The sequence below is a fragment of the Salvelinus namaycush genome, unplaced genomic scaffold (assembly GCF_016432855.1).
Source record: "Salvelinus namaycush isolate Seneca unplaced genomic scaffold, SaNama_1.0 Scaffold2393, whole genome shotgun sequence".
In the NCBI taxonomy this organism is placed as follows: Eukaryota; Metazoa; Chordata; class Actinopteri; order Salmoniformes; family Salmonidae; genus Salvelinus; species Salvelinus namaycush.
The window spans coordinates 15,643-35,000 of NW_024059223.1; the positions used below are offsets into that span (position 1 = coordinate 15,643).

The 19,358-nt window shown below is 46.0% G+C and overlaps 1 protein-coding gene across 1 annotated transcript in view; it reads left to right on the top strand.

Moving 5' to 3' along the window:
* LOC120038779 (sister chromatid cohesion protein PDS5 homolog A-like) overlaps positions 1-19,358 on the top strand; it is a gene marked incomplete at its 3' end in the record, with an annotated part of 29,635 nt that overhangs the window by 6,603 nt on the left and 3,674 nt on the right. The window contains exon 3 of the mRNA XM_038984424.1: positions 16,081-16,284. Coding sequence (XP_038840352.1) covers positions 16,081-16,284 — 204 coding nt within the window. The remainder of the gene's footprint in view (positions 1-16,080; positions 16,285-19,358) is intronic.

Below are 19,358 nucleotides of genomic sequence, written 5' to 3' on the forward strand. Positions count from 1 at the left end.
CTCTTATGTTGTGTTGTCTCTTGTCGTGATGTGTGTTTTCTCCTATATTTATATATATTTATTTTTTATTTTTAATCCCAGCCCCCGTCTCCACAGGAGGCCTTTTGGTAAGCCGTCATTCTAAATAATAATTTGTTCTTAATTGCCTATTTAAATGAAATAGATAATATTCCGTTTTGTAGAAGTATAGATACATAAAGCATGAACACCCATCCATGACAAGTGATGCAAGTGTTAGGTCATCTACAATGTTCAAGCCCCTTCCTGTCATTATGGCAACCTGACTGTGAACCAGGTACTACACACACACACACACTACACATATGGGTTCTGACTATAGAAACCCAGTAGGCTAGCTAGCGCTGGGTATGGGTTCTGACTATATAGAAACCCAGTTGGCTAGCTAGCTAGTGCTGGGTATGGGTTCTGACTATATAGAAACCCAGTTGGCTAGCTAGCTAGCGCTGGGTATGGGTTCTGACTATATAGAAACCCAGTTGGCTAGCTAGCTAGCGCTGGGTATGGGTTCTGACTATATAGAAACCCAGTTGGCTAGCTAGCTAGTGCTGGGTTGGGGTTCTGACTATATGGAAACCCAGTTGGCTAGCTAGCTAGCGCTGGGTATGGGTTCTGACTATATAGAAACCCAGTTGGCTAGCTAGTGCTGGGTATGGGTTCTGACTATATAGAAACCCAGTTGGCTAGCTAGATAGCGCTGGGTATGGGTTCTGACTATATAGAAACCCAGTTGGCCAGCTAGCTAGTGCTGGGTATGGGTTCTGACTATATAGAAACCCAGTTGGCCAGCTAGCTAGTGCTGGGTATGGGTTCTGACTATATAGAAACCCAGTTGGCCGGCTAGCTAGTGCTGGGTATGGGTTCTGACTATATAGAAACCCAGTTGGCCAGCTAGCTAGTGCTGGGTATGGGTTCTGACTATATAGAAACCCAGTTGGCCAGCTAGCTAGTGCTGGGTATGGGGTCTGACTATATAGAAACCCAGTTGGCCAGCTAGCTAGTGCTGGGTATGGGTTCTGACTATATAGAAACCCAGTTGGCTAGCTAGCTAGTGCTGGGTATGGGTTCTGACTATATAGAAACCCAGTTGGCTAGCTAGCTAGTGCTGGGTATGGGTTCTGACTATATAGAAACCCAGTTGGCTAGCTAGTGCTGGGTATGGGTTCTGACTATATAGAAACCCAGTTGGCCAGCTAGTGCTGGGTATGGGTTCTGACTATATAGGAACCCAGTTGGCTAGCTAGTGCTGGGTATGGGTTCTGACTATATAGAAACCCAGTTGGCCAGCTAGTGCTGGGTATGGGTTCTGACTATATAGAAACCCAGTTGGCCAGCTAGTGCTGGGTATGGGTTCTGACTATATAGAAACCCAGTTGGCTAGCTATTGCTGGGTATGGGTTCTGACTATATAGAAACCCAGTTGGCTAGCTAGTGCTGGGTATGGGTTCTGACTATATAGAAACCCAGTTGGGTAGCTATTGCTGGGTATGGGTTCTGACTATATAGAAGCCCAGTTGGCCAGCTAGTGCTGGGTATGGGTTCTGACTATATAGAAGCCCAGTTGGTCAGCTAGCTAGTGCTGGGTATGGGTTCTGACTATATAGAAACCCAGTTGGCTAGCTAGTGCTGGGTATGGGTTCTGACTATATAGAAACCCAGTTGGCTAGCTAGTGCTGGGTATGGGTTCTGACTATATAGAAACCCAGTTGGCTAGCTAGTGCTGGGTATGGGTTCTGACTATATAGAAGCCCAGTTGGCCAGCTAGCTACTGCTGGGTATGGGTTCTGACTATATAGAAACCCAGTTGACTAGCTAGCTAGTGCTGGGTATGGGTTCTGACTATATAGAAGCCCAGTTGGCCAGCTAGCTAGTGCTGGGTATGGGTTCTGACTATATAGAAACCCAGTTGGCCAGCTAGTGCTGGGTATGGGTTCTGACTATATAGAAACCCAGTTGGTCAGCTAGCTAGTGCTGGGTATGGGTTCTGACTATATAGAAGCCCGTCAGATGGCTTCTGATTGGACGGGAGGGAAGTGTCTGGCTGTGTGGAGGTTGGACGGGAGGGAAGTGTCTGGCTGTGTGGAGGTTGGATGGGAGGGAAGTGTCTGGCTGTGTGGAGGTTGGATGGGAGGGAAGTGTCTGGCTGTGTGGAGGTTGGATGGGGGGGAAGTGTCTGGCTGTGTGGAGGTTGGATGGGGGGGAAGTGTCTGGCTGTGTGGAGGTGGATGGGAGGGAAGCGTCTGGCTGTGTGGAGGTTGGATGGGAGGGAAGTGTCTGGCTGTGTGGAGGTTGGATGGGAGGGAAGTGTCTGGCTGTGTGGAGGTGGATGGGAGGGAAGTGTCTGGCTGTGTGGAGGTTGGATGGGAGGGAAGTGTCTGGCTGTGTGGAGGTTGGATGGGGGGGAAGTGTCTGGCTGTGTGGAGGTTGGATGGGAGGGAAGTGTCTGGCTGTGTGGAGGTTGGATGGGAGGGAAGTGTCTGGCTGTGTGGAGGTTGGATGGGAGGGAAGTGTCTGGCTGTGTGGAGGTTGGACGGGAGGGAAGTGTCTGGCTGTGTGGAGGTTGGACGGGAGGGAAGTGTCTGGCTGTGTGGAGGTTGGATGGGAGGGAAGTGTCTGGCTGTGTGGAGGTTGGATGGGAGGGAAGTGTCTGGCTGTGTGGAGGTTGGATGGGAGGGAAGTGTCTGGCTGTGTGGAGGTTGGATGGGAGGGAGGGAAGTGTCTGGCTGTGTGGAGGTTGGATGGGAGGGAGGGAAGTGTCTGGCTGTGTGGAGGTTGGATGGGAGGGAAGTGTCTGGCTGTGTGGAGGTTGGATGGGAGGGAAGTGTCTGGCTGTGTGGAGGTTGGATGGGAGGGAAGTGTCTGGCTGTGTGGAGGTTGGATGGGAGGGAAGTGTCTGGCTGTGTGGAGGTTGGATGGGGGGGAAGTGTCTGGCTGTGTGGAGGTTGGATGGGAGGGAAGTGTCTGGCTGTGTATGGATCCCCTGAGGCAAAAGGCCCATTTTATATATGCCTCTGGCTGTGTCTATAAAGTGCCATACTTTGAACCAGAGCCAATAGGGTGGCTGCGGATGGGGGGTTCTCAGTGAGTCCATGTGGTTATATCAACTGTCAAGGGTCTTAACATACTCCTCTACTGAGCAGGGTCAAAGGTTCCCCAGCACCTTTCTCCCCGTTGGCCCCGGCTACCTTTCTCCCCGTTGGCCCCGGCTACCTTTCTCCCCGTTGGCCCCGGCTACCTTTCTCCACGGCTCCCTTTCTCCCCGTTGGCCACGGCTACCTTTCTCCCTGTTTTTGTTTTGTTAATGAAACGGCGGTGAGGAGCGTTCGGCAGAGTAGCAGCTCTGTTGTACATGCAGTGCATTAGGAAAGTATTAATTTTTCCCACATTTAGTTCCGGGCAGGCCTGGGCAACTCCAGTCCTCGGGGGCCTGATTGGTGTCACACCTTTGCCCCAGCTAACACACCTGACTCCGTTAATCACCTAATTCTGATCTTCAGTTTAGAACGCAATTAGTTTAAATCAGGTGTGTTTGCTAGGGGTGGGGGGGAAAGTGTGACTCCAATTAGACCCCGAGGCCTGGAGCTGCCCAGGCCTGCCACGGTTACAGCCGTGTTCTAAAATAGATTCAATAGTTTTCCCCCCTAATCAGCATATACCCCATAATGACAAAGCAAAAACTGTTTTTAGAATGTTTTGTAAAAAAATAAATAAAATAAAATATGACATTTACATAAGTATTCAGAACCTTTACTCAGTACTTTGTTGAAGCACCTTTGGTAGCGATTACAGCCTCGAGTCTTCTTGGGTATGACGCTACAAGCTTGGCACACCTGTATTCGGGGAGTTTCTCCCATTCTTCTCTGCAGATCCTCTCAAGTTCTGTCAGGTTGGATGGGGAGCGTCGCTGCACAGCTATTTTCAGGTCTCTCCAGAGATATTCCATCGGGTTCAAGTCCGGACTCTGGCTGGGCCACTCAAGGACATTCAGAGACTTGTCCCGAAGCCACTCCTGCATTGTCTTGGCTGTGTACATAGGGTCGTTGTCCAGTCTGAGGTCCTGAGGGCTCTGGAGCAGGTTTTCATCAAGGATCTCTCTGTACTTGGCTCTGTTCATCTTTCCCTCGATCCTGACTAGTCTCCCAGTTCCCTGCCGCTGAAAAACATCACCACAGCATGATGCTGCCACCACCATGCTTCACCGTAGGGATGGTGCCAGGTTTCCTCCAGATGTGACGCATGGCATTCAGGCCAAGGAGTTCAATCTTGGTTTCATCAGACCAGAGAATCTTGTTTCTCATGATCTGAAAGTCTCTTGGTGCCTTTTGGCAAACTCCAAGCGGGATGTCATGTGCCTTTTACTGAGGAGTGGCTTCCGAATGGCCACTCTACCATAAAGGCCTGATTGGTGGAGTGTTGCAGAGATGGTTGTCCTTCTGGAAGGTTCTCCCGTCTCCACAGAGGAACTCTGAAGCTCTGTCAGAGTGACCATCGTGTTCTTGGTCACCTCCCTGACCAAGGCCCTTCCCCCTCTGATTGCTCATTTTGGCCGGGCGGCCAGCTCTAGGAGGAGTTTTGGTGCTTGCAAATCAATGTCCGATCAATTGAATTTACCACCGGTGGACTCCAAGTTGTAAAAACATCTCAAGGATGATCAATGGAAACAGGATGCACATGAGCTCACAGCAAAGGGTCTTGCCATAATTTCTAAAAACCTATTTTCACTTTGTCGTCATGGGGTATTGTGATGTCATTATGGAGTATTGTGATGTCATTATGGAATATTGTGATGTCATTATGGAGTATTGTGATGTCATTATGGGGTATTGTGTGTAGATTGAGGATGAAAATGAATTTAATCCATTGTAGAATAAGGCTGTAACGTAACAAAATGTGGAAAACGGTCGAGGGGTCTGAATACTTTCCGAATGCCCTGCGATGTCAGAGAGGGAAACCGGTGTTCGTTTGTTTTGAATTAACTTCCTTTCGTTGTTGTAATATCCTAAACCGGCGTGGCAGTTTCACCAAGTATTGATTCCAGCTGTAAAGTTGGACTTTAAAATGGTATAAACTGACCGGCTTGACGCTCTCAACAACCCATATTAAAATCAGGAGATGAATGTCTGAGCATGTATCAACGTTAGCTGGTTAAAACTCAGATTCTGTTCAAATGAGAATAAAGGTGTGTTATTTCTCTGTCTCTGTCTGTCTGTCTGTCTCTCTGTCTGTCTCGTCTGTTTGTTTGTCTGTCTCTGTCTGTCTGTCTCTCTCTCTCTCCGTCTCTCTCTCTGTCTCTCTCTGTCTGTCTGTCTCTGAAAGCTGAGCATGATTTGGTTTTGTGATAGTGAATTTTTATTTTATTTAACCTTTATTTAACTAGGAAAGTTAGTAAAGAACAAATTCTTATTTTCAATGACGGCCTACCGGGGAACAGTGGGTTAACTGCCTTGTTCAGGGGCAGAACGACAGATTTGTACCTTGTCAGCTCGGGGGATTCGAACTTGCAACCTTTTGGTTACTAGTCCAACGCTCTAACCACTAGGCTTCCCTGTTAAGTTCATGTTTTAAGTATCCCTATATTTCTGTTATTACGGGGCTATCACTCAGTCAAGAGTGCGCCTGCGCAGGGAGTCTAGTGGTTGATGGACCTAGCCTGGAGTGTAATGGCTACCTTGTAGTGTGTTCATACGGTTTAGTAGGTTGATGGACCTAGCCTGGAGTGTAATGGCTACCTTGTAGTGTGTTCATACGGTTTAGTAGGTTGATGGACCTAGCCTGGAGTGTAATGGCTACCTTGTAGTGTGTTCATACGGTTTAGTAGGTTGATGGACCTAGCCTGGAGTGTAATGGCTACCTTGTAGTGTGTTCATACGGTTTAGTAGGTTGATGGACCTAGCCTGGAGTGTAATGGCTACCTTGTAGTGTGTTCATACGGTTTAGTAGGTTGATGGACCTAGCCTGGAGTGTAATGGCTACCTTGTAGTGTGTTCATACGGTTTAGTAGGTTGATGGACCTAGCCTGGAGTGTAATGGCTACCTTGTAGTGTGTTCATACGGTTTAGTAGGTTGATGGACCTAGCCTGGAGTGTAATGGCTACCTTGTAGTGTGTTCATACGGTTTAGTAGGTTGATGGACCTAGCCTGGAGTGTAATGGCTACCTTGTAGTGTGTTCATACGGTTTAGTAGGTTGATGGACCTAGCCTGGAGTGTAATGGCTACCTTGTAGTGTGTTCATACGGTTTAGTAGGTTGATGGACCTAGCCTGGAGTGTAATGGCTACCTTGTAGTGTGTTCATACGGTTTAGTAGGTTGATGGACCTAGCCTGGAGTGTAATGGCTACCTTGTAGTGTGTTCATACGGTTTAGTAGGTTGATGGACCTAGCCTGGAGTGTAATGGCTACCTTGTAGTGTGTTCATATAGTAGAGTAAACTTTGTTAAAGTGGAACCTTGTCGTTGTGTCATTTCAAGTTAACATACCTGCCGCCCCGAACGAGGCTGGGATGATACCAGTATCCCGTCCTCTCTTTTTAGTCCTTTTAAAAAACCTGCTGTGTGTAAAATATGACCTGCTATAGATGAGAAAACGGATACATGCCACTCTGGATGACATCATAATGTTTGTTTCCAACAGCAGGGGTTTGTTTCCCTAAAGAAGTTTTAAATTGGCTTTTTGTGTTTTTGTCTCCTTGCCACGATACTAAAGTAGTATGGAGTTACCGATCTGGTTCTGACCCAGTAACGACTGGCTGGAGGTAGTGGAACTAGGGGTTCTGACCCAGTAATGACTGACTGGAGGTAGTGGAACTGGTGGTTCTGAGTGGCTGTGATGTTCATGGAGATAACGGTCTGGTCCTGACCCAGTATGACTGACTGGAGGTAGTGGAACTAGGGGTTCTGAGTGGAGGTAGTGGAACTAGGGGTTCTGAGTGGCTGTGACGTTCATGGACGTACCGGTCTGGTTCTGGCCCAGTAACGACTGACTGGAGGTAGTGGAATTAGGGGTTCTGAGTGGCTGTGACGTTCATGGAGATACCGGTCTGGTTCTGACCCAGTAACGACTGACTGGAGTTAGTGGAACTGGGTGTTCTGATTGGCTGTGACGTTCATGGACATACCGGTCTGGTCCGGTCCTGACCCAGTAATGACTGACTGGAGGTAGTGGAACTAGGGGTTCTGAGTGGCTGTGACGTTCATGGAGATACCGGTCTGGTTCTGACCCAGTAATGACTGACTGGAGGTAGTGGAACTAGGGGTTCTGATTGGCTGTGACGTTCATGGAGATACCGGTCTGGTTCTGACCCAGTAACGACTGACTGGAGGTAGTGGAACTAGGGGTTCTGACCCAGTAATGACTGACTGGAGGTAGTGGAACTAGGGGTTCTGACCCAGTAATGACTGACTGGAGGTAGTGGAACTGGGGGTTCTGACCCAGTAATGACTGACTGGAGGTAGTGGAACTAGGGGTTCTGATTGGCTGTGACGTTCAGGGCTTTTGGCTTTTATAGCGGCGGTGGAAAAGTACCCAGTTGTCATACTTGAGTTAAAGTAAAGAAACCTGTAATAGAAAATGACTCACGTAAAAGTCACCCAGTAAAATACTACTTGAGTAAAAGTCTAAAAGTATTTGGTTTGAAATATCCGTAAGTATTAATAATTTCAAATTCCTTTTATATTAAGCAAATATTATTTTGTATGAATGGACAGCCAGGCACATTCCAACACTCAGACATTATTTACAAACAAAGCATGTGTTTAGTGAGTCCTGCAGATCAGAGGCAGTAGAGATGACCAGGGATGTTCTCTGTTTAGTGAGTCCACCAGATCAGAGGCAGTAGGGATGACCAGGGATGTTCTCTGTTTAGTGAGTCCTCCAGATCAGAGGCAGTAGGGATGACCAGGGATGTTCTCTGTTTAGTGAGTCCTCCAGATCAGAGACAGTAGGGATGACCAGGGATGTTCTCTGTTTAGTGAGTCCTCCAGATCAGAGGCAGTAGGGATGACCAGGGATGTTCTCTGTTTAGTGAGTCCTCCAGATCAGAGACAGTAGGGATGACCAGGGATGTTCTCTGTTTAGTGAGTCCTCCAGATCAGAGGCAGTAGGGATGACCAGGGATGTTCTCTGTTTAATGAGTCCTCCAGATCAGAGGCAGGAGGGATGACCAGGGATGTTCTCTGTTTAGTGAGTCCTCCAGATCAGAGGCAGTAGGGATGACCAGGGATGTTCTCTGTTTAGTGAGTCCACCAGATCAGAGGCTGTAGGGATGACCAGGGATGTTCTCTGTTTAGTGAGTCCTCCAGATCAGAGGCAGTAGGGATGACCAGGGATGTTCTCTGTTTAGTGAGTCCTCCAGATGACCAGGGATGTTCTCTGTTTAGTGAGTCCTGCAGATCAGAGGCAGCAGGGATGACCAGGGATGTTCTCTGTTTAGTGAGTCCTTCAGATCAGAGGCAGTAGGGATGACCAGGGATGTTCTCTGTTTAGTGAGTCCTCCAGATGACCAGGGATGTTCTCTGTTTAGTGAGTCCTCCAGATCAGAGGCAGCAGGGATGACCAAGGATGTTCTCTGTTTAGTGAGTCCTCCAGATCAGAGGCAGTAGGGATGACCAGGGATGTTCTCTGTTTAGTGAGTCCTCCAGATCAGAGGCAGTAGGGAGGACCAGGGATGTTCTCTGTTTAGTGAGTCCTCCAGATCAGAGGCAGTAGGGATGACCAGGGATGTTCTCTGTTTAGTGAGTCCTCCAGATGACCAGGGATGTTCTCTGTTTAGTGAGTCCTCCAGATCAGAGGCAGCAGGGATGACCAAGGATGTTCTCTGTTTAGTGAGTCCTCCAGATCAGAGGCAGTAGGGATGACCAGGGATGTTCTCTGTTTAGTGAGTCCTCCAGATCAGAGGCTAGTAGGGATGACCAGGGATGTTCTCTGTTTAGTGAGTCCTCCAGATCAGAGGCTGTAGGGATGACCAGGGATGTTCTCTGTTTAGTGAGTCCTCCAGATCAGAGGCAGTAGGGATGACCAGGGATGTTCTCTGTTTAGTGAGTCCTCCAGATGACCAGGGATGTTCTCTGTTTAGTGAGTCCACCAGATCAGAGGCAGTAGGGATGACCAGGGATGTTCTCTGTTTAGTGAGTCCTCCAGATCAGAGGCTAGTAGGGATGACCAGGGATGTTCTCTGTTTAGTGAGTCCACCAGATCAGAGGCTGTAGGGATGACCAGGGATGTTCTCTGTTTAGTGAGTCCTCCAGATCAGAGGCAGTAGGGATGACCAGGGATGTTCTCTGTTTAGTGAGTCCTGCAGATCAGAGGCAGTAGAGATGACCAGGGATGTTCTCTGTTTAGTGAGTCCTCCAGATCAGAGGCAGTAGGGGTGACCAGGGATGTTCTCTGTTTAGTGAGTCCTGCAGATCAGAGACCGTAGGGATGACCAGGGATGTTCTCTGTTTAATGAGTCCTCCAGATCAGAGGCAGTAGGGATGACCAGGGATGTTCTCTGTTTAGTGAGTCCTCCAGATCAGAGGCAGTAGGGATGACCAGGGATGTTCTCTGTTTAGTGAGTCCTCCAGATCAGAGGCAGTAGGGATGACCAGGGATGTTCTCTGTTTAATGAGTCCTCCAGATCAGAGGCAGTAGGGATGACCAGGGATGTTCTCTGTTTAGTGAGTCCTCCAGATCAGAGGCTGTAGGGATGACCAGGGATGTTCTCTGTTTAGTGAGTCCTCCAGATCAGAGGCAGTAGGGATGACCAGGGATGTTCTCTGTTTAGTGAGTCCTCCAGATCAGAGGCAGTAGAGATGACCAGGGATGTTCTCTGTTTAGTGAGTCCTCCAGATCAGAGGCAGTAGGGATGACCAGGGATGTTCTCTGTTTAGTGAGTCCTCCAGATCAGAGGCAGTAGGGATGACCAGGGATGTTCTCTGTTTAGTGAGTCCCCTAGATCAGAGGCAGTAGGGATGACCAGGGATGTTCTCTGTTTAGTGAGTCCCCTAGATCAGAGACAGTAGGGATGACCAGGGATGTTCTCTGTTTAGTGAGTCCTCCAGATCAGAGGCAGTAGAGATGACCAGGGATGTTCTCTGTTTAGTGAGTCCTCCAGATCAGAGGCAGTAGGGATGACCAGGGATGTTCTCTGTTTAGTGAGTCCTCCAGATCAGAGGCAGTAGAGATGACCAGGGATGTTCTCTGTTTAGTGAGTCCTCCAGATCAGAGGCAGTAGGGATGACCAGGGATGTTCTCTGTTTAGTGAGTCCACCAGATCAGAGGCGGTAGGAATGACCACGTGAATTTCAGTCCCCCCGTCCGTCCGTCCATCCTGTTAAACATTCAAAATGTAACAAGTACTTTGGCTTGTCAGAGAAAATGTAGGAAGTAAAATGTATTTTCTTTAGGAATGTAAGTGAAGAAAAAGTTGTCAAATGTAAATACTAAAGTACAGATACCCCCCCAAAAAACGAATTATGGAGGCCTCCCGGGTGGCGCAGTGGTCTAGGGCACTGCATCGCAGTGCTAACTGCGCCACCAGAGTCTCTGGGTTCGCGCCCAGGCTCTGTCGCAGCCGGCCGCGACCGGGAGGTCCGTGGGGCGACGCACAATTGGCATAGCGTCGTCCGGGTTAGGGAGGGTTTGACCGGTAGGGATATCCTTGTCTTATCGCGCTCCAGCGACTCCTGTGGCGGGCCGGGTGCAGTGCGCGCTAACCAAGGGGGCCAGGTACACGGTGTTTCCTCCGACACATTGGTGCGGCTGGCTTCCGGGTTGGAGGCGCGCTGTGTTAAGAAGCAGTGCGGCTTGGTTGGGTTGTGCTTCGGAGGACGCATGGCTTTCAACCTTCGTCTCTCCCGAGCCCGTACGGGAGTTGTAGCGATGAGACAAGATAGTAATTACTAGCGATTGGATACCACGAAAATTGGGGAGAAAATGGGATAAAATATATATAAAAAAAATAAAAAACGAATTATGTAGTACTTTAAAAATATTTCATATTTAAGTACTTTACACCAGTGCTTTATATTGTAATAAGAATGTAGGTACGTAATATTACCATTGGAGAATGAAGGATCTGTGTTCTGAAATAGAGCTTTTGAACAATAGTAAAATATGCTAAATATGACGTTATCACGTGTAACATACAGGACTCAGCAAAGCAGTGTTTCCTCTTTTCAAAACACAAGTAAACAAAAAGAAAGGTTGTCTGACAGTAGAATGTGTTTGGGTATCAGGTTTTTTGCGTTTTTAATAGATTTAAAAAACAAACCTAACCAACCGTTTCTCTTTCAGCCAGCTCAGCTATTCTCATAAAAGTACATGGGGCTAAATCATGTCCGTTACACACACTGACTGAGTCCCCAGTCCAACGCTAGTTGTGGAAGGATTTTACAGCCTCCGGAGGGGGGGGGGGGGGGGGGGGGGTGTGTGTGTGTGTGTGTGTGTAGTTCTCTGGTCTTCTCTCCTCGTTCTCCTCCTGCCTGTGTTTCAGCACCCATCCCCCCCTCACTCTGTCTGCAGCTTGGTTGCTGCTACTCTGAGCCTTGGAGAGACACACTGAGGAAGAAGTGGTGTCTGCTGGGTCCTAGTGTTAGAGGAGTTTGAGTGGAGTTGCGTCTCTCTGTTGAAGCGGGAGAGAGAACGAGAGTTTACAGCTCTTAAAATGGTTGATGTTATGTTTCATCTGGTTCTATTCAAATGATACATTAGTAAAGGGAGCTGGTTTTATTCCCGTTGTACATTAGTAATGATACATTAGTAAAGGGAGCTGGTTTTATTCCCGTTGTACATTAGTAAAGGGAGCTGGTTTTATTCCCGTTGTACATTAGTAAAGGGAGCTGGTTTTATTCCCGTTGTACATTAGTAAAGGGAGCTGGTTTTATTCCAGTTGTACATTAGTAATGATACATTAGTAAAGGGAGCTGGTTTTATTCCAGTTGTACATTAGTAATTATACATTAGTAAAGGGAGCTGGTTTTATTCCAGTTGTACATTAGTAATGATACATTAGTAAAGGGAGCTGGTTTTATTCCCGTTGTACATTAGTAAAGGGAGCTGGTTTTATTCCAGTTGTACATTAGTAATGATACATTAGTAAAGGGAGCTGGTTTTACTCCAGTTGTACATTAGTAATGATACATTAGTAAAGGGAGCTGGTTTTATTCCCGTTGTACATTAGTAAAGGGAGCTGGTTTTATTCCAGTTGTACATTAGTAAAGGGAGCTGGTTTTATTCCCGTTGTACATTAGTAAAGGGAGCTGGTTTTATTCCCGTTGTACATTAGTAAAGGGAGCTGGTTTTATTCCCGTTGTACATTAGTAAAGGGAGCTGGTTTTACTCCAGTTGTACATTAGTAATGGTACATTAGTAAAGGGAGCTGGTTTTATTCCCGTTGTACATTAGTAAAGGGAGCTGGTTTTATTCCAGTTGTACATTAGTAATGATACATTAGTAAAGGGAGCTGGTTTTACTCCAGTTGTACATTAGTAATGGTACATTAGTAAAGGGGGCTGGTTTTATTCCCGTTGTACATTAGTAAAGGGAGCTTCAACTGTCAAGCTAACTCACTCTGCTCGACTGTATGTAGTATCCAGTCTATAGAGAGAACTCACTCTGCTCGACTGTATGTAGTATCCAGTCTATAGAGAGAACTCACTCTGCTCGACTGTATGTAGTATCCAGTCTATAGAGAGAACTCACTCTGCTCGACTGTATGTAGTATCCAGTCTATAGAGAGAACTCACTCTGCTCGACTGTATATAGTATCCAGTCTATAGAGACAACTCACTCTGCTCGACTGTATATAGTATCCAGTCTATAGAGACAACTCACTCTGCTCGACTGTATGTAGTATCCAGTCTATAGAGACAACTCACTCTGCTCGACTGTATGTAGTATCCAGTCTATAGAGAGAACTAACTCTGCTCGACTGTATGTAGTATCCAGTCTATAGAGAGAACTAACTCTGCTCGACTGTATGTAGTATCCAGTCTATAGAGAGAACTCACTCTGCTCGACTGTATGTAGTATCCAGTCTATAGAGAGAACTCACTCTGCTCGACTGTATGTAGTATCCAGTCTATAGAGAGAACTCACTCTGCTCGACTGTATGTAGTATCCAGTCTATAGAGAGAACTCACTCTGCTCGACTGTATGTAGTATCCAGTCTATAGAGAGAACTTACTCTGCTCGACTGTATGTAGTATCCAGTCTATAGAGAGAACTTACTCTGCTCGACTGTATGTAGTATCCAGTCTATAGAGAGAACTTACTCTGCTCGACTGTATATAGTATCCAGTCTATAGAGAGAACTTACTCTGCTCGACTGTATGTAGTATCCAGTCTATAGAGAGAACTTACTCTGCTCGACTGTATATAGTATCCAGTCTATAGAGAGAACTTACTCTGCTCGACTGTATGTAGTATCCAGTCTATAGAGAACTTACTCTGCTCGACTGTATGTAGTATCCAGTCTATAGAGAACTTACTCTGCTCGACTGTATATAGTATCCAGTCTATAGAGAGAACTTACTCTGCTCGACTGTATGTAGTATCCAGTCTATAGAGAGAACTTACTCTGCTCGACTGTATATAGTATCCAGTCTATAGAGAACTTAGGCTACAGATTGTGCTGGTGGAGTTGTAACTTTTTGGACGACCTGACCAAATTCACATAGAAATGTGCGTTATAAATCTGTCATTCTCATTGAAAGCCAGTCTAAGTAGCGATAGATCTGTTCTATGTGTTATAGATCTGTCATTCTCATTGAAAGCCAGTCTAAGAAGCGGTAGATCTGTTCTATGTGTTATAGATCTGTCATTCTCATTGAAAGCCAGTCTAAGTAACGGTAGATCTGTTCTATGTGTGGCGTTTCTATGCTTCTCGTTCTTGTCTTTTTTACTTTCGGTTTTGTACACCAGCTTCAAACACCCCAAAATATTGTATTTTCAGCCGTCTCCTAAAAATATATTTCACTGCCGTTTAGATGGTCCAACGATTCTCCTACGCTTGTTTTGCCACAAACTGAAATTAATCAAACTATTAGAACTTTAGCAACCAGGAAATGGAGGAGTGATTTCTGCATATGTCACCTTTAAAAAAAAAATAAGAATAAACATTATCCACCAATCACTTTATCAGATTGTGTTGGAGTCCTTCGGACCAGAAATCAATTGACAAGTCCTGTCCTGTCCTGTCCTGTCCTGTCCTGTCCTGTCCCGTCCGTCCGTCCGTCTGTGTATTCATGTGTCTGTCTGTCTGTCTGATAAACTGTATACAGGGGTATTTCAAAAATGCTGACGGAATATGACTTTCCGTCTGTATTTCAACATTTTATACGGTATATCGGCCAAGTCTAGTTTCGGTGTTCACGACCTTTAGAGAGACGTTAGAGAATAAACATCTCAGATGTGTTAGATAAATGATATCCAGCTCAGGGCTCCAGTTATGCTTTTGGTTTGTTCATTTACTAGCTAGATGTCAAGCTTCTTGGTTCCAACAGAGACGTTCAACCCCCCTCCTGGATTATTGTTTTAAATAGCGGCCCTTGTGTGTAATACTGTATACCCCTGTATGGTCCAGAAACAAAATGGACATCTGGATACCAACCAATCCTAACCTACATGGACTAGACCTTAACCAATCATCTCTCTCTCTGTAGACCTACATGGACCAGACCTTAACCAATCATCTCTCTCTGTAGACCTACATGGACTAGACCTTAACCAATCATCTCTCTCTGTAGACCTACATGGACCAGACCTTAACCAATCATCTCTCTCTGTAGACCTACATGGACCAGACCTTAACCAATCATCTCTCTCTCTCTGTAGACCTACATGGACCAGACCTTAACCAATCATCTCTCTCTCTGTAGACCTACATGGACCAGACCTTAACCAATCATCTCTCTCTGTAGACCTACATGGACCAGACCTTAACCAATCATCTCTCTCTGTAGACCTACATGGACCAGACCTTAACCAATCATCTCTCTCTCTGTAGACCTACATGGACCAGACCTTAACCAATCATCTCTCTCTCTCTGTAGACCTACATGGACCAGACCTTAACCAATCATCTCTCTCTCTCTGTAGACCTACATGGACCAGACCTTAACCAATCATCTCTCTCTGTAGACCTTCATGGACCAGACCTTAACCAATCATCTCTCTCTGTAGACCTACATGGACCAGACCTTAACCAATCATCTCTCTCTCTGTAGACCTACATGGACCAGACCTTAACCAATCATCTCTCTCTGTAGACCTACACGGACCAGACCTTAACCAATCATCTCTCTCTCTGTAGACCTACACGGACCAGACCTTAACCAATCATCTCTCTCTCTGTAGACCTACATGGACCAGACCTTAACCAATCATCTCTCTCTGTAGACCTTCATGGACCAGACCTTAACCAATCATCTCTCTCTCTAGATGGTGGTGTAGACCTACATGGACCAGACCTTAACCAATCATCTCTCTCTGTAGACCTACATGGACCAGACCTTAACCAATCATCTCTCTCTCTCTAGATGGTGGTGTAGACCTTCATGGACCAGACCTTAACCAATCATCTCTCTCTCTAGATGGTGGTGAAGACCTACATGGACCAGACCTTAACCAATCATCTCTCTCTCTGTAGACCTACATGGACCAGACCTTAACCAATCATCTCTCTCTCTGTAGACCTACATGGACCAGACCTTAACCAATCATCTCTCTCTCTGTAGACCTACATGGACCAGACCTTAACCAATCATCTCTCTCTCTCTCTAGATGGTGGTGTAGACCTTCATGGACCAGACCTTAACCAATCATCTCTCTCTCTAGATGGTGGTGAAGACCTACATGGACCAGACCTTAACCAATCATCTCTCTCTCTGTAGACCTACATGGACCAGACCTTAACCAATCATCTCTCTCTGTAGACCTACATGGACCAGACCTTAACCAATCATCTCTCTCTCTAGATGGTGGTGTAGACCTACATGGACCAGACCTTAACCAATCATCTCTCTCTCTAGATGGTGGTGTAGACCTTCATGGACCAGACCTTAACCAATCATCTCTCTCTCTAGATGGTGGTGAAGACCTACATGGACATGGACCAGGACAGCGAGGAGGAGAAGCAGCAGTATCTCAACCTGGCTCTCCATCTGGCCTCCGAGTTCTTCCTGAGGAACCCCAACAAGGACGTCCGTCTCCTGGTGGCCTGCTGCCTGGCTGACATCTTCAGGATCTACGCCCCCGAGGCCCCCTACACCTCACACGACAAGCTGAAGGTAACTGGTATAACCTTCATCTAACCTTCATACAACCATAACCCCGTACACCTCACACGACAAGCTGAAGGTAACTGGTATAACCTTCATCTAACCTTCACACAACCTCTATACCTCACACGACAAGCTGAAGGTAACTGGTATAACCTTCATACAACCATAACCCCTACACCTCACACGACAAGCTGAAGGTAACTGGTATAACCTTCATACAACCATAACCCCTACACCTCACACGACAAGCTGAAGGTAACTGGTATAACCTTCATCTAACCTTCACGCAACCATAACCCCTACACCTCACACGACAAGCTGAAGGTAACTGGTATAACCTTCATCTAACCTTCATACAACCATAACCCCTACACCTCACACGACAAGCTGAAGGTAACTGGTATAACCTTCATCTAACCTTCACACAACCTCTATACCTCACACGACAAGCTGAAGGTAACTGGTATAACCTTCATACAACCTTCATACAACCTTCACACAACCTCTACACCTCACACGACAAGCTGAAGGTAACTGGTATAACCTTCATACAACCATAACCCCTACACCTCACACGACAAGCTGAAGGTAACTGGTATAACCTTCATACAACCTTCACACAACCTCTACACCTCACACGACAAGCTGAAGGTAACTGGTATAACCTTCATCTAACCTTCACATAACCCCTACACCTCACACGACAAGCTGAAGGTAACTGGTATAACCTTCATCTAACCTTCACATAACCCCTACACCTCACACGACAAGCTGAAGGTAACTGGTATAACCTTCATACAACCTTCATACAACCTCTACACCTCACACGACAAGCTGAAGGTAACTGGTATAACCTTCATACAACCATAACCCCTACACCTCACACGACAAGCTGAAGGTAACTGGTATAACCTTCATACAACCTTCACACAACCTCTACACCTCACACGACAAGCTGAAGGTAACTGGTATAACCTTCATCTAACCTTCACACAACCCCTACACCTCACACGACAAGCTGAAGGTAACTGGTATAACCTTCATCTAACCTTCACATAACCCCTACACCTCACACGACAAGCTGAAGGTAACTGGTATAACCTTCATACAACCTTCATACAACCTTCACACAACCTCTACACCTCACACGACAAGCTGAAGGTCACTGGTATAACCTTCATACAACCATAACCCCTACACCTCACACGACAAACTGAAGGTAACTGGTATAACCTTCATCTAACCTTCACACAACCTCTATACCTCACACGACAAGCTGAAGGTAACTGGTATAACCTTCATCTAACCTTCACACAACCATAACCCCCTACACCTCACACGACAAACTGAAGGTAACTGGTATAACCTTCATCTAAACCAAACTCAGGAACTAACCTTCACACAACCATAACCCATACACCTCCCTGATCTTGGACATTACCCTTTATACAACCATTACCCATACACCTCCCTGATCTTGGACATTACCCTTTATACAACCATTACCCATACACCCTGATCTTGAACATAACCCTTTATAAAACTATTACCCATACACCTCCCTGATCTTGAACATAACCCTTTATAAAACCATTACCCATACACCTCCCTGATCTTGGACATTACTCATACACCTCCCTGATCTTGGACATTACCCTTTATACAACCATTACCCATACACCTCCCTGATCTTGGACATTACCCTTTTATATAACCATTACCCATACACCTCCCTGATCTTGGACATTACCCTTTTATATAACCATTACCCATACACCTCCCTGATCTTGAACATAACCCTTTTATAAAACCATTACCCATACACCTCCCTGATCTTGGACATTACCCATACACCTCCCTGATCTTGAACATTACCCATACACCTCCCTGGTCTTGGACATGACCCTTTATACAACCATTACCCATACACCTCCCTGATCTTGGCCATTACCCATACACCTCCCTGATCTTGGACATTACCCTTTATAAAACCATTACCCATACACCTCCCTGATCTTGGACATTATCCTTTATACAACCATAACCCATACACCTCCCTGATCTTGGACATTACCCTTTAAACAACCATTACCCATACACCTCCCTGATCTTGAACATTACCCTTTATAAAACCATTACCCATACACCTCCCTGATCTTGGACATTACCCTTTATTAAACCATTACCCATACACCTCCCTGGTCTTGGACATTACCCTTTATAAAACCATTACCCATACACCTCCCTGGTCTTGGACATTACCCTTTATAAAACCATTACCCATACACCTCCCTGATCTTGAACATAACCCTTTAAACAACCATTACCCATACACCTCCCTGATCTTGGCCATTACCCATACACCTCCCTGGTCTTGGACATTACCCTTTATAAAACCATTACCCATACACCTCCCTGATCTTGGACATTACTCTTTATAAAACCATAACCCATACACCTCCCTGATCTTGGACATTACCCCTTTATAAAACCATTACCCATACACCTCCCTGATCTTGGACATTACCCTTTATAAAACCATTACCCATACACCTCCCTGATCTTGGACATTACCCTTTATAAAACCATAACCCATACACCTCCCTGATCTTGGACATTACTCTTTATAAAACCATAACCCATACACCTCCCTGATCTTGGACATTACCCCTTTATAAAACCATTACCCATACACCTCCCTGATCTTGGCCATTACCCATACACCTCCCTGGTCTTGGACATTACCCTTTATAAAACCATTACCCATACACCTCCCTGATCTTGGACATTACTCTTTATAAAACCATAACCCATACATCTCCCTGATCTTGGACATTACTCTTTATAAAACCATAACCCATACACCTCCCTGATCTTTGCCATTACCCATACACCTCCCTGATCTTGGACATTACTCTTTATAAAACCATAACCCATACACCTCCCTGATCTTTGCCATTACCCATACACCTCCCTGATCTTTGCCATTACCCATACACCTCCCTGATCTTGGACATTACTCTTTATAAAACCATAACCCATACATCTCCCTGATCTTGGACATTACTCTTTATAAAACC